The 14,885-nt window shown below is 37.4% G+C and overlaps 1 protein-coding gene across 1 annotated transcript in view; it reads right to left on the reverse strand.

The window, feature by feature from the left end:
• LOC124804621 (putative Ras-related protein Rab-33) overlaps positions 1 to 7,895 on the reverse strand; it is a 123,758-nt gene extending 115,863 nt beyond the window's left edge. Inside the window, exon 1 of the mRNA XM_047264827.1 lies at positions 7,530 to 7,895. Coding sequence (XP_047120783.1) covers positions 7,530 to 7,766 — 237 coding nt within the window. The 5' untranslated portion in view covers positions 7,767 to 7,895. The remainder of the gene's footprint in view (positions 1 to 7,529) is intronic.
• Positions 7,896 to 14,885: the final 6,990 nt, after the last annotated feature.

Here is a 14,885-nt window from a genome sequence, read left to right on the forward strand (position 1 = left end):
CAAAATTAGAAAAGACTTGGAATCATGGTTGAGTAATACAGATACTAACATTATTTCTAAAGAAGAAGAAAACCTACCACCAGCATCATCTGACACAATATTTTAGCTTAACAGAGAAATTAAAAATTAAATGTTCAGTGACATCTAAAGAGGAAAAAGTTAAAATTTTAAGTTTTCTCCCTGACTCATGGACAAGAGAAGAAAAAGTTCATGAATTCAACATTTCTCATTGTTTGGTTAAACTAACCCGAAAATTAGTGAAAGAGCAAGGCATTCTTCCAGTTTTAGGAAAGAAGAATGGAGTTGGTATAAGTGAACAAACAATTAAAAAGATCCAGCAGATTTTTGAAGACGATGAAAACAGTAGAATGTGCCTAGGTTGCAAAGATAGCAAAATAGTTGTTATAAGTGGAGCTAAAGTAACAAAGCAGAACTAACTAGCGCTGTCAAATTTAAATGAAATTTGTGTAGCTTTCAAAAATTCTCACCCTGAATGCAAAACTGGAAGGTCAAAATTTTCTGACCTCCACCCTAAGAGATGTATTTTGGCTGGATCCTCGGGGACACACTCCATTATGTGTTTGTTTATATCATCAAAATGTCAAAACTGATGATTGTGAGTGCAAAACTCAGTGATCTTAACTAGAAAGAGTTACTAGATTTAATAGTCTGTGACACTGTGCAATAAATGCCCTGGTATGGAAACCATTATTGAATTGTTTCACGAATATAATGGGGAAATGCCAAACACTACTACCTTCAAACAGTGGGCCACAACTGACAGAGCAGAAATGATAACAGCGGTTAAATCTCATGAAGAGTACTTGGAATATTTAATTGATATCTTACAAAAACTCAAAAGTCCCACTATGTTTCTAAAATCAAAAATAAGTTTTTGAAGGACAAAAGAAGCACAACTTGATGAAACTGGATGCATAGTGCTAGCTGATTTTGCCTGTCTGCTTTGACCCATGACGTCACAGATATGGCGGAAACGATCATAAACCACAATTCTAATATGGCGCATATAAAGTCATTACGTACACATTATGAGGACAAAAATACATTGAAAAACAAACACACACATGTTCCACAAAAAGCCTAATGATACTAACGGGACAAGCACAGGGAATAGGGGTTTTTTGGGTGGGGGCAAACTAAATATACATAAATTTCGACACCCTCCCCCATACAAAACGACGGAAAAAACTGACATCACAATATCATCTGGAATCAGACACTTCCCTTGACCTATAAGTTTGGAAAACGATGATGTTTTCGTGCATTTTTACCACCCTGCTGGCCCAAGAACATCATTCAAGAAATCTACTTGTGACAAAGTTTGGATACCAATGAAAAATGTTTTAAGGAAACTTTCAGTGCTTGAACTTAGAACAGCAACTGCAAGGTCTTATTCTATATCACAGAAGCTGTCTGAAGAAATAAGTGTTCGTAACATTCACCACCAGGTTTAGAAACTGTCACATCTCGAAGGATGTTAATTGAATATATTTATTTTAAGTACGTCAAAATAATATAAATGTTAATTTCAGTGATGTTTCCACTTTTTTTAAATATAATTCAGCACCAATAATAATTGATTATATCCCGCCAATATCACACATTAATAGGCAACAGCCGTAAGATCAATTGTAGAGTAATGTGAATTATTTCCTCATTTTCAAATATCCATATCTTTGTTCACAGTCAGATAACAGTGTTGAAATTTTTACAGTACGTTGCTATCATGTAGGTGTAAAAATTGTGCAAAAATCATATTTTTATATTCAGTTGCAGATGAGATAACTAACCCTGAACATTACAAAAAATGAAAATTTTCGAATTTCAAACATTCATAAACAATTAAGGAAACATTTGTAAGTGTTCTTGCTCTATATGAGGCTAGTACTGTATGATATATAACTATAGGGGAAAAAAAAGACTCTCATAAATCACTCCTTGATTGTTATTTTTTGGCCTAAAAAGTGGATTTTAGAAAATTTTGATACCAAACTTTGGATGTAATTTTGACTGGTTATTTTTGAATTTAGGGTATTTTGCGTAATAGACAATGTTGTAGAGGATACTTTTCATTTAGGGTATTTTGCGTAATAGACAATGTTGTAGAGGACACTTTTCTAAAAACAATCATGTCAAATGCAATGCTGTAACTTAACTCAGTGCAGAGATATTGATATTTTTGCTAATGTCTCTAAACTGAAACATTGTTGCGCGCTTACAAACAAAAATGGCCGCCATTCAGTAATGGTGAGGGGTAATTTTTTTTTTAAAAAAACTGTTCTGAACTTTTCAATTATAGGGTAATCACATATAAAAAAATTAAAACACTTAAAAATGGTCAAGCAACCAACTTAATTTTTATTGGACCACTTCATTTGGATTGGCCCAGGGTGGGGTGGGTTGCTAGCAGAAATTGAAGAGTCTGAATGAGGAAGAATGGCAGGAGTGGTTCTCAGGTTGGTTTGTGGGTGTGGGAGGGCTGCATTTATTTTATTTTTTTTTTTTTTTTGGAGGGGGGGGGGGGGGTGTGAGGGCAGCATTCAGATTGTGTTTTTCATTTAGGTGTTCCATAGTCAGACTAAGAGGGAACTTGGGGCTTTGATTGAAGAATATATTGAGGAGCATAGTACCGTCATGTCTGAAGCATCTTCATCTTATACAGAGTTGAAGAAAAGGGGATTTGAGCATTTGGTAGTAAATCATAGTACTGGATTTTAGAACTATAACACAGAGCCTTGTACTAACACAATAGAGAGATTTTAGGAGGCTATTAAATCTGTGAAAGGGAGGGGGAAGAGAGTCTCTTCCAATTTGCAATCTCATGTAGAGTCCGCCCTCGTGGTCTCGCGGTAGCGTTCTCGCTTCCCGAGCACGGGGTCCCGGGTTCGATTCCCGGCGGGGTCAGGGATTTTTCCTGCCTCGAGATGACTGGGTGTTGTTGTGTCGTATTCATCATCATCATTCATCCCCATTACGGTCGGAGGAAGACAACGGCAAACCACCTCCATTAGGACCTTGCCTAGTAAGGCGGTGCGGGTCTCCCGCATCGTTCCCCTACGCTCTGTAAAGAAGCATGGGACTTCATTTCCATTTTCCATGTAGACAATCTACACCTACATCATACACTGCAAGCCAACATATAGTCTGTGGCGGAGGGTACTTTCGGTACCACTATCTGATACCTCCAACCCTGTTTCACTCACAAATACTGCATGGGAAGAATGATTGTCAGTAAGCCTCTGTACTGCCTCTAATTTTTCGAATTTTCTCCTCGTGGTCAATATGTGAGAAGTATGTGGGGGGGAGGGGGGGGGGGGAGTAATAAGTGGTCTGACTCCGCCTGAAAAGTGCTGTCCCGAAATTTCTGTAGTAAATCTCTATGATGCACAACGTCCCTCCTGTAACATCTGCCAGTGGAGTTTGTTTAGCATTTCTGTAAAGTTCTATCACTACCTAAACGATCCCGTGACAAAATGCGCTGTTCTTCGTTGGATCTTCTCTATCAGTCCTACCAGATAGGGATCCCAGATAGATGAACAATACTCAAGAATCAGGCGAACAAGTGCCTTATAAGCCACTTCTTTTGTGGATGAGTTACATTTTCTTAAGATTCTTCTGATGAATCTGAGTCTGTCTCCGCTTTTTTCGCGCTATCTGTTTTGTATGGTCATTCCACCTAAGGTTGGTCTGGGTAGTTACACCCAGATATTTTACAGCAGATGCTGTCTCCATCTGTTTGTCATCAATGGTGTAACTGTACAGCAGTGGATTTATTTTCCTATGTATGTGCAATATGTTACATTTACTTACGTTCAGGGTCAACTGCCAGAGTCTGCACCATTCATCAATTCCGGGAAGGTCGTTCTGCAAATTCTTACTATCTCCTGATGTTGCTACTTTGGTATAAACAACTGCATCAACTGTGAATAGCCTTAAAGAGCATTCGATACTTTCTACTAGATCATTTACATATACTGTAAACAGCAATGGTCCTATCATACTTCCCTGTGGTACTCTGGATATTACTTTTACATTTGTCAATTTAGTTCCGTTATGAGCGATGTGTTGAGTTCTATCTGCAAGAAAGTCTTGAATCCAATCACAGGTTTGCTCAAATACTCCGCAAGCTCGTATTTTTTTTTCATTAAATGGCAATGTGGGATGGTGTCAGATTTTTTCTTCTTTTTTTCAGGGTGAAGGATGTGGAGGGGGAGGGTTTGGGAGTCTGGGTTTTTTTGGAGGATTATGTTCTGTTGTTGGTTTCGCACGCACACCTGTGTGTGTGTGTGTGTGTGTGTGTGTGTGTGTGTGTGTGAGGAGTGGGAAAGGGGGGGGGGGGCAACCCACTAGAAGCTAGGTGTATTTGTTAGTGGGTTTGGCTGGTAAGTAATTTGTACAGTGTTTTATTTGGCTGTTAGTGCACTACTGATTGTTTGTTTGTTTTGGAGTACAGTTTTTTGTTTCTATTTTAACCAGTCAAGTGAATTTGGGGGTTTTTGATTTGAGTGTGTGGTTTTCATATCAGTGTCTACATTTGAGCTACGTATTTCGGTTCTGTTAAATTTCCAATATGGGTATTTTTGATAAGTGTTCAGCTTTTAGGAGTCATTGGCTATGTTTGAGCTACACAGATCATGTCAGATTTACGATACTTGTATGTACGACACGTGTTCAGGTTCTAGGTATCGATGGCTTTGTTTGAGTTATATAGGTCACATGAAATTTGGAGTTGCGTGTATTGATCGTTCAGTACTGAGGGCTTCTTGTGAGCTATTTAGGTGTAGTGAAATGTACAATTCCTGTGGTTTTCGTATTTGTAGTGTTATGTCATATTTTGTGAATTTTCGGTGTTTGATTTTGTGGATATCAGTTTTTGGATGGTGATGTTTTTGATACTTTCATATTTTTAGCTTGTCCGTGGCGTAAACCCCCCCTACTTCTTGCGGTTGTCCTGTTAGTTCATTGTGTTCTTGGAGTGGCACACTGTCATAACATTTTTATTTTTGGTCATACATCTATGTAGCAATATTATGATCACCATATTGGGAAATACAGAAGCGTCCGATCCCGCCCGTCTGCTTTGACCCATGATGTCACAAATATGGCGGAAACAAAAACAAACACACACACTTTCCACAAGAAGCCTAATGACACTAACGGGACAAGCGCGGGAAATGGGGTGTTTCGGGTGGGGGGGCAAACAAAATATAAACAAATTTAGACGCCTTGTGTAGCTACAACGTGTAAGTGAAGACAGCCATGCATGAATACCCACCCACCTCCCAGGCGTTGTAACCCCTGCAACCCATAGAAGATAAAGATGCTTCAGTAGCTGATTAGTGTTTTTTGTCTTTTTTTTAAAAAAAAAAAAAAAAATCTCACGGGATAGAACGAACAGATCAGAAAGATAAATATAATAAACTAAAACAGAAATTGGAGGAAACAGATAATTAAAATAAGTAATAAGTGTTTTAAAATTTAAAAAAAAATCTCACGAGATAGAACGAACAGATCAGAAAAGTAAATAAAATAAGATAAAACAGAACTGGAGACAACCACACTCAAACCAAACTCCGCGCCGTCATGACGTCACGCACGACAACACCCTTACGTCACGGGTCAAAGCTGACGCGTGGGATCGGACGCTTCTGTCGACCCCCATATTGGATATGCTGGAAGAAGGGGGTGTCCACCATGTTGATGACCTCATGAGTCAAAGCAGATGTGTGGAACTGGACACTTGCGTAAAGATCACAAAAAATTGTAACTTACTGTTACAAGGAATGTCAATACAATTTATTTATTTATCATCCTGTGTGATTACTTATTGTATGGATGTTATAAAAAGTATGCAAAGTGTCAAATGGGGTCAAGTGAAGATTCTATCAGCCATCAGTTTTGTGCCATGGCATAATGACATCAAAGGCTTCAACTAACCACAAAAAAGGCACAAAGACAAGGTATACAAATAGTTTAAATACACAAACCATTTCTTATGTTACGTTACATGTTCATATAGTTTATGTCGCAATTCCACTGACCAGTGACTCATAATCAAAAAGAGTTGGGTGACTTAACAATTATATGTATGTATAAAAGAACAGAACCCATTTTGATCCCACAGCCACTATGAATCAAGAAACAAAGGATTTAGCTAATGAAAATTATCTGCCAGTGAGCACTGATTTAAATCACTGGAGGAAGTTAAAAATTTGCACCAGTTTGGGATTCAAACCTGGTTCTCCTACTTACTAAGCAGACCAGGCAAATGCAAAAGAACATACACCACATATATATAATTAAGATGAGGACAACCAATGATCACTTCATTGCAGATGCACACTACGAATGAACTCTTATGGGAATCAGCAAAATGCCGTGACTGATGTGGGGCTGACAAGTTTGCAGTTGCGATGTGTCAGGATGGTTCGGTGGTCAGCCCATCTGCCTAGTAAGCTGGAGTCCCGAGTTCGGATCTTAGTCCAGCACAAATTTTCAAGTTTCCCCATTGATTTAACACAATGTCCACTGGCACCTAATGTCAGTAATTCCTTCGTGTCTTGACTTAATAATTCCCAAATCCTTTTACAGAATATCTAATAGTGCTACAACTCTTAATTAATAACAGGTGTTTGCAGCTTTCCTGAAAGTACTGCATTCATTTCTGTCTTTGATCAATTGTGAGAGCCTCTGCATAACTGTATTTAATTACTTAGAAGGCTACATTCTTTTTTCTCCTACTGAGATGTAAACACTAGCTTGTACTGCATTGTTGTTAGGGTAATGCCCAACGTTTTTCTCTACATTTAAATTATCTTTTTGGAGTTGTAAGCGTAACCAAAGTTTTCAACAAGCCAGTATAGTAAATTCCACTGCAACTTTATTATGACTAGTTTAATTTTTTGTAACTTTAAGATAAACAGGGTATCCTGTAAATTCGTTCCCGTAAGGTTATGTAATAACTAGACCCTTGTTACGGAATGTACATGTGCCAACAATAGGTTAATTGCTCTAACACGGGATCTGCTAGATATGGAAGCCTATGTTCAGAGTAACCTTACACAGCATGCTGTTGAGATTACATTGTGCTCAGGGAACTTTTTCAACACCATAGGATTTTTATGTTTGATACATAGCACATAAGCTCAACCTTAATTTTTATATTGATTTTTGTGATCTTTCAGTTAATGTGGAAACTAATACACTTAGTTTCTTTTAATTGTATAATTAGTTTATTGTTGGATGAACATGATTTAAACTAACGAAAATTATTGAAAAATATAACTTGGAACAACTTTTCAATAATGAGATGTTATCGAGTATTTGGCTCTTGTTAGCAATGCGAGTGTTCTGTATCTCCGAATTACCTATTTCACTTAATTCGTATACCATAAAATCCAAGGATCTTGAAACGAACGACACGCCTTATGAAAGCAATGATGCAACAAAAATGTATATAATAAATAGTGGTTGTCGAACTACACATCGTATTAAAAAAGAACACTTACTTTAATCTCCTCTCCGTTGACGTCCACTGTCCTTTCTCTAAAATCAACGCCTATTGTCGCCTCCGACTTACACAGAAATTTCCCTTCGCAGAATCTATACGTTAAGCATGTTTTACCGACGTTTGTGTCTCCAACTACGATAATTTTAAATGTTCTTTTCTGCGCGCCATGCCCAGTTCTAGATTTCACTATTTCTTTCGAAGTAATGTCTCTAATAGCTGTATCAGTCTCAGCCATAACGCAAAACTAGCACAGTTCACTTGTATCCCAGTACGTTTCGATACGTCTTCGGATTATCACATTCCGTGTTGCGTATTTGTTATGCCACACATACACTTCATCAACACGGCAAACAACATATCAGCTGATCCCACAACAAAATTACAAAAATAAAGAGGCAATCAAAGATGTAGGTACACAGATACTACAACATACACATAAAGGCTTTGCAAATATTTTCGCGGGCACCTTGCTAGAGATTACTGTGTTTACAAGATAATTCATTCGTTTCTTTGGGTGTGCTGGGGCATATCCTTTGTCACATTCCTGCAAAAGTAGGCACGATCTGATGGAAAACTCGTGCGTAAACATCGAGATTGTTACAGCAAACAGGCTATTTGAGAAAATATGTAGAGGTTTCCAGAATACGACTTTCGTAGAGATAAACAGTGTTCAAAGAGAGCGCTTCACAAGACATGGTCTCCACATGAACGTAAAAGGGAAAAAGATTATTAGTGCCGAAATACTTAAATTTATTAATGAGTCATCTGTAATGGAAGTGTCTCCAATCCCAATTCCGCCAAAACAAGAGTTGTCTGTAACAGTGGAACCATCATTATCTGCAGTAGAGCTACAACAAACACCAGTAGCAGCAGCAAAGGCCCAGATATTCTCACCAGCAGTGTCAGATAAACCAATAGCAGCAGAATCACCACAATCATCAGCAGAGCTGTCGTCATCAGCAACAGTATCCAGAACAGCAGACCCCATAATACTACCTCAAGGCAATGAAAATGCATGTGAGGAAAACATACAAAGGTCATTAGCCGCAGCAGCTAACAAAGAAGGGCAGTCACCAAGTCGGGGAGCACAGGAGCCACCAGCAACAGCAACCACACAGAAGAGGTGCCTGGGGCCTGGGAGATCAACAGCAGAAGCAGCTTCCAATCAAGACAGATGCCTGAGAACTAGGAGACCTGCTACACAAAGTGAGGATTTTTTATGGTACCGAGTAAGCAGAAAGAGAACATGGAAAAAGATGTAAGTAAAACTGTCCATCTTAAATACCAGTGTGACAATAGTGAGAGGAATATAAACACCGGACAAAGATACGATCCAGGTTTAATGACACAAACTGAAACAAATCACTGCATAGTACCAGAAGCAAAGGGAGCAAGTGAAGTGCTTAGTATATTACAGGAAGGGGAACTATTACATTTAAAGCCAACTGTTAGAATACTTCACCAAAATGTTCAATACATAAACAATAAAACAGAGGAACTAGAGGTAATATTACAGGAGTATAGGCCAAACATTCTAGTAGTTACAGAACATGGGCTAAAAGAAAATCACATAGGAATTTACAACTTGAAGAATTATGTGAAAGTAGCCAGTTTTTGGAGAACTTCCTATACAGGTGGTGGGGTTGCCATTTTTTCTAACTATAAATCAACTAAAGCCATAAATATAACAAAATATGCTATAGAATTGAGCTTTGAAGCTACAGCACTGGAAACTAAAATTGCTGGGAATTTATGTTGTGTATTAGGTTTGTATCGATCACCAAATGGTATAATTAAAACCTTCTTTGAACAGCTGGAAGATATAATCCAACACCTCTCAAAAACATATGCTTATTTGATCATTATAGGAGATCTGAACATAGACACGAGTAAAAATACAGACAATACTAATACCCTACTGGAATTATTGTGCATATACAACCTAAAAATAAAAATATATAAACCAACCAGAGTAACAAAAGCATAGTGAAACTATTATTGATCATGTAATAACAAATATTCCTACATGCTATTGTGACACACAGGCAATAAACTCCACATTAGCAGACCATTTTGCAATCATGATAGACATAAATATAAAGACTAGTGATTCAGTGCAGAAGATATGGGAGATGAGAAGACAGAACTACCCACATAACATAAATCTGCTAAAAAAGATGTTAGAGGCAGAAAACTGGGAAACGATATATGCAGCTAAAGATGCAAACACCAAATGGAACCAGTTTTATTCTTTATTCAATTATTATTATGATGTTACATGTCCTGTTAGTAAAAGGCTTGTCAAACAGCAACAAAAAAAGAAAAGCTGGGTGACTGGAGAAGTAATCCATGCCAGAAATAATCTGAGAGTGTATTATGACCTCTCCAAACAAAAAATGATGAGGCCTACAACACACTGTATAAAATAAAAAAGAAAGAGTACTGTAGTTTTATCAGAGAAACTAAAGCATCATTCATCAGGATGTCTATAGATAAGGGAAAGAACTACTCAAAAGGTTTATGGTCGTTCATTAATGGAGAGAGAGGAAAAGTAACAAATCGGGCAGAGGACATCTGCCCACTGATGAGTGGGAAAAGCAACGCAAGCCCTCTAGAAGTAGCCAATACTTTTAACAGATATTATATTACTGTAGCAGACGAATTAATAAGTCAAAATAAAACAAATGCAGTAAGTAATTGTTAAACCCCCCACATACAAATCATACTATGGTTTTCATACCTACAACAGATGCAGAAGTGTCAAACCTAATAAAACAACTTAAAATTAAACACTCTTCTGGCTTGGATGTGTTACATCACATCTCATAAAGGAATGCAGAGAATGTATATTAAAACCATTGACACACATGCTGAATGCTGCGATAGAAGAAGGTATATTTCCAGATTCACTGAAAGTAAGTAAAGTGAAGCCAATATTTAAGAAAGGGAACAGGGATGAATTAGGAAATTACAGGCCAATATCATTGATCTCAACATTTGCTAAAATCTATGAAATGATAATAAAGAATAGAATTGTAAGTTTTATAACAAAGTACAGTATACTGCATTCATCACAACATGGTTTCAGAGAAGGGAAGTCAACAAAAACAGCATCAACAGATATAATTGAGCACATTCTTAATTTACTTGACAGGCAACAAAAGACTTGTGGGATTTTTATGGACCTATCTAAGGCATTTGATTGTGTGAACCACTCAAAATTAATGATGAAATTATATCAGTATGGAATTAGAGGAAAATGCTATGACATACTTAAATCATACATTACAAATAGGAAACAATGCACAGAAATCAGACATACTAGTGGGGGAAATATAACAAACTACATATCAGAATTACAAACAGTTAAACACGGTGTGCCGCAAGGATCTGTGCTTGGGCCAATACTATTTATACTCTACGTAAATGACTTCCCTAGCTATATAAATCAGAAACTTATAATGTATGCTGATGACACAACAATCATTTGCACAGCTGACACAAAGGAAGAGCTTGAGAAGGAAGCACTCCTGACTATTGAAAATGCAAATAAATATTTAACACAAAACAACCTGTTTATGAATCAGTCTAAAACAATGAATGTAGTATTTCAGACCAAGCATAGTGAAAATTATAATATAAATGTTAATATAAATCCAAAGACTATTGAAGAAGTAACCAGCACAAATTTTCTAGGAACTATAATAGATAAACATTTGGCATGGGGGGAGCACATAGATGCACTGTGTAAAAAGATAAACAAACAGAGCTTCATCATGCATAAAACAGCTAAGACTGTGGATGATAAAGTCCTCAGATCAATGTATTATGGACTTGTCTTCCCACATTTGTCTTATTCAGTTCATATATGGGGAAATGCACAAGCTGGCTACCTAAAAAGAATATTCACAATTCAGAAAAGGGCAGTGAGATGCATTGCAAAAATACCACCAAGACAGACCTGTTGGCAAGCTTTTGTACACTATAATATTATGACAGTATATTCACTGTATATATATCAAAGCATAATGGTGGTAAGGTCAAGTGATAAACACCTCCTAAATAAAGATGTACACAAACATGGTACAAGAGGAAATGAAAATTACTACATGATAAACAGAAATCTAAAACTGTCTATGACTGCCCCAGAAGAAGCAGGCAAAAGGTTTTTTATTAAACTCCCCAAAATCATTAAAAAAGAAACAGATCTAAAATGTTTTAAAAATCATTTGAAACTATATCTCACAGAGAAATGTATATACAGTTTGAGTGAATACTAAGATGGTGTTTAAATATATCATTACTGAAATGTACCTGTAAAAATTATCATTTCTGTATGTTTTTTTGATTTGTATGTACGTATAATGTGAAACATGTAAAACCTTTGTATGATTATGGACTATTTCTGTTTAATCATTTGTTTCATTTATATATATATATATATATTGAAATCAAGTTTGATGTTAATAGGCTATTGTATGACACACCCAATACTCTCAGCTGGATTTTCAGCTGGAGTCCATGGGCAAAGAATAAATAAATAAATAAATAAATAAATGTATAGTTCTTTGCGAAATACGTAATGGAAAAGTCGGCACAACATCCCTAAGTAAATGAAAAATATAATGTCATATTACTCCAGTATTTAGGGCTCCTGACACGACTAGACAAAAAAAAGAAGGGTCTGTGCCACCTCCCCCCTTCCCACCAGACATGAAATACAGATATTTGTTTAAGTTTGTCTAATATATGGGCATGTTTTTTGCCTGTGTAATTCTTATTTATGAGTCGCAAACCTAAAATCGTGCTTTCATAAAAACTACAAATAGAAAAACTTAAAAAAAGAGTCAAACAATAAATATAAATGGAAGCTCTATAATTGCTCTTTTACTAAAATTAAATAGAAAGGATTCGAACAACTTACGTTACATTTAGAAAGGTACCATGAGGCAGAACATGGGGAATTTAAATAACAAGGGATTTTTTCCTTGGCCTGTCATTTGCAAACGAGCTCATGATTTCTTCCAACGACCTCCTTGATTTCTTCAAAGTCCAGAATCCAGATTCACTCTCAAGTCTGATTCAATAGCAAGGAGGCCAAGATAACTGAGACTATCCTGTTTTCGTTATACCTTTAAATAATTATTTATGCATCTCACAGCAGAAAATAAACTTACTGTTCAGCAAAATTGGAATTAAGAGTACTTGAATGTATTTGAAGAGCTACATTCTCTAAGATGCTACCTTTTAGCATGCTACAGAACACACCTCTGTATGTGTGACAGCTAATATTCCACACTGAGGCAGAGATTTAAATATTAGAAATGGGTGCATATCGTCAGATAACTAATCAGTGCAGCTAATGTACATCAATTAATAGTTTCCTGTGAGTGGGAGACTTAAATTTTTGGTACTTTTTTGATGCTCATCATTTTATACATTTTTCCATAAGTATTACTGCCCCATAAAACCTGCCACCCTGGGCAGCCTTATGGTCGTAGTACATTTGTTACATTGTGGTTATAGAACATTTCTAAAACTGTTGTATTAAGAAATTAAACGGCACAAGCAGGTTAAGGGCACCTAAACCCTTGATTACAAATGAGATTAGAATCCCATGCAACAACAAAGAGAAGACTATATTTGGCACCAATGGACATGGATGATGATAGGACTTAATAACACTGCAAACGGTACTGCAAAATTCAAATCAAATCCATGATAACATCAGAATGTATGTACTTCCAAGAAAGAATAAGACACCTCAGCAACAAGACTAAAAACTATGTGGAACATAGTAAAAAATGAGACAGGGAAAACTAACCAAGAAATATGAGGAAATTTCTTTAAAGGTAGATAATGAACTGATCAAAGATAGGCCTACTGTTGCAGAAACTTTTAATATCATTTTTGTGTGTCAATAAAAAATGAGTTTGACGAAATTCTAAAATATCTAACAGCTCCAAAAAATTTCACTGTGATCAACACTCTTAAAAATCAATATTAAAATCATTGTAGTAAATTAGTAGTAAATTAATGAAATGTTCATAGCCGTTGTCTCTGTTAAAGTTATTATCGCTAAGTCTAATTTCGATTACTTCACGGATCACAGAGTCCCAGTAATTCGATGTGTTGGATATTACTCTCGTTTCTTCAAATAAAATCTTATGCTTGTTAAGCAGGCTATGCTCAGCCACCGCTGATTTCTCCAAATACCTGTATTTCAGGTGGCGCTGGTGCTCGATGCAACAGTCGGCAACAGTTCTTACAGACTGGCCCGTGTAATTCTTGCCGCATTCGCAAGGAATACTATAAATTCCCGACACCCTTAAGTCGAGACTATTTTTAACTGGTTTCAACATTTCCTTAATTTTCCTAGGTGGTCGGAAAACTGGTTTTATTCCTAGCCCCTTTAGGACTCTACCTATCGTGCTTGTTGTATCACCTAGGAAAATTAAGGAAATGTTGAGACCAGTCAAAGATAGTCTCGGCTGAAGGGTGCCGGGAATTTATAGTATTCCTTGCGAATGCGGCAAGAATTACATGGGCCAGTCTGTAAGAATGGTTGCCAACCGTTGCATCGAGCACCAGCGCCACCTGAAATACAGGTATTTGGGAAAATCAGCGGTGGCTGAGCATAGCCTGCTTAACAAGCGGAAGATTTTATTTGAAGAAGCGAGAGTAATGGCCCATACATCGAATTACTGGGACTCTGTGATCCGGAAAGCAGTCGAAATTAGACTTAGCGATAGTAACTTTAACAGAGACAACGGCTATGCAGTTAGCAACACCTGGAAGAGTGCACTAGATGAGGAAAAATCGCAGAGGAAAGCTTCCCGCACTTTACCTCCTGATTCAAGGGATGGCGCTGCAAGCAACACGGGATAGAAACTACATCTATGGAAGTAGAGGGCACCACTTCACTATGCACCATATCGGTGTTGCTATGACGTATTCCAGCCAATTAGAAGCCGTCCTCTGTATATAAAAGTGGGAGCCTCACTAGTTTACAACTCGTCCGTCTCGTTGGTTCCTTCCTCTCCCATCGTCCCTCCTATGTGACTATCCACAATTCCGACTCCTGTACTTTCTATCCCTCTGCTGACGTGCCCCAAGGCTCCGTCCTTTCCCCTCTCCTCTATCTCCTGTACCCTGCTGACATGCCCAAACCTCCCCCACCTGTTCATCTTCTCCAGTTTGCTGATGATACCGCCTTCCTAGCCCTTTATCCTACCCTACAACGGTCCCAACGTACCCTCCAAACCCACCTTGACCACTTCACCACCTGGTGCAACCAGTGGTTCCTCTGTACCAATCCCTCCAAGACCCATGCGATCATCATAGCCTGCACCAC

Source organism: Schistocerca piceifrons, chromosome 7 (genome assembly GCF_021461385.2).
Source record: "Schistocerca piceifrons isolate TAMUIC-IGC-003096 chromosome 7, iqSchPice1.1, whole genome shotgun sequence".
Classification (NCBI taxonomy): Eukaryota; Metazoa; Arthropoda; class Insecta; order Orthoptera; family Acrididae; genus Schistocerca; species Schistocerca piceifrons.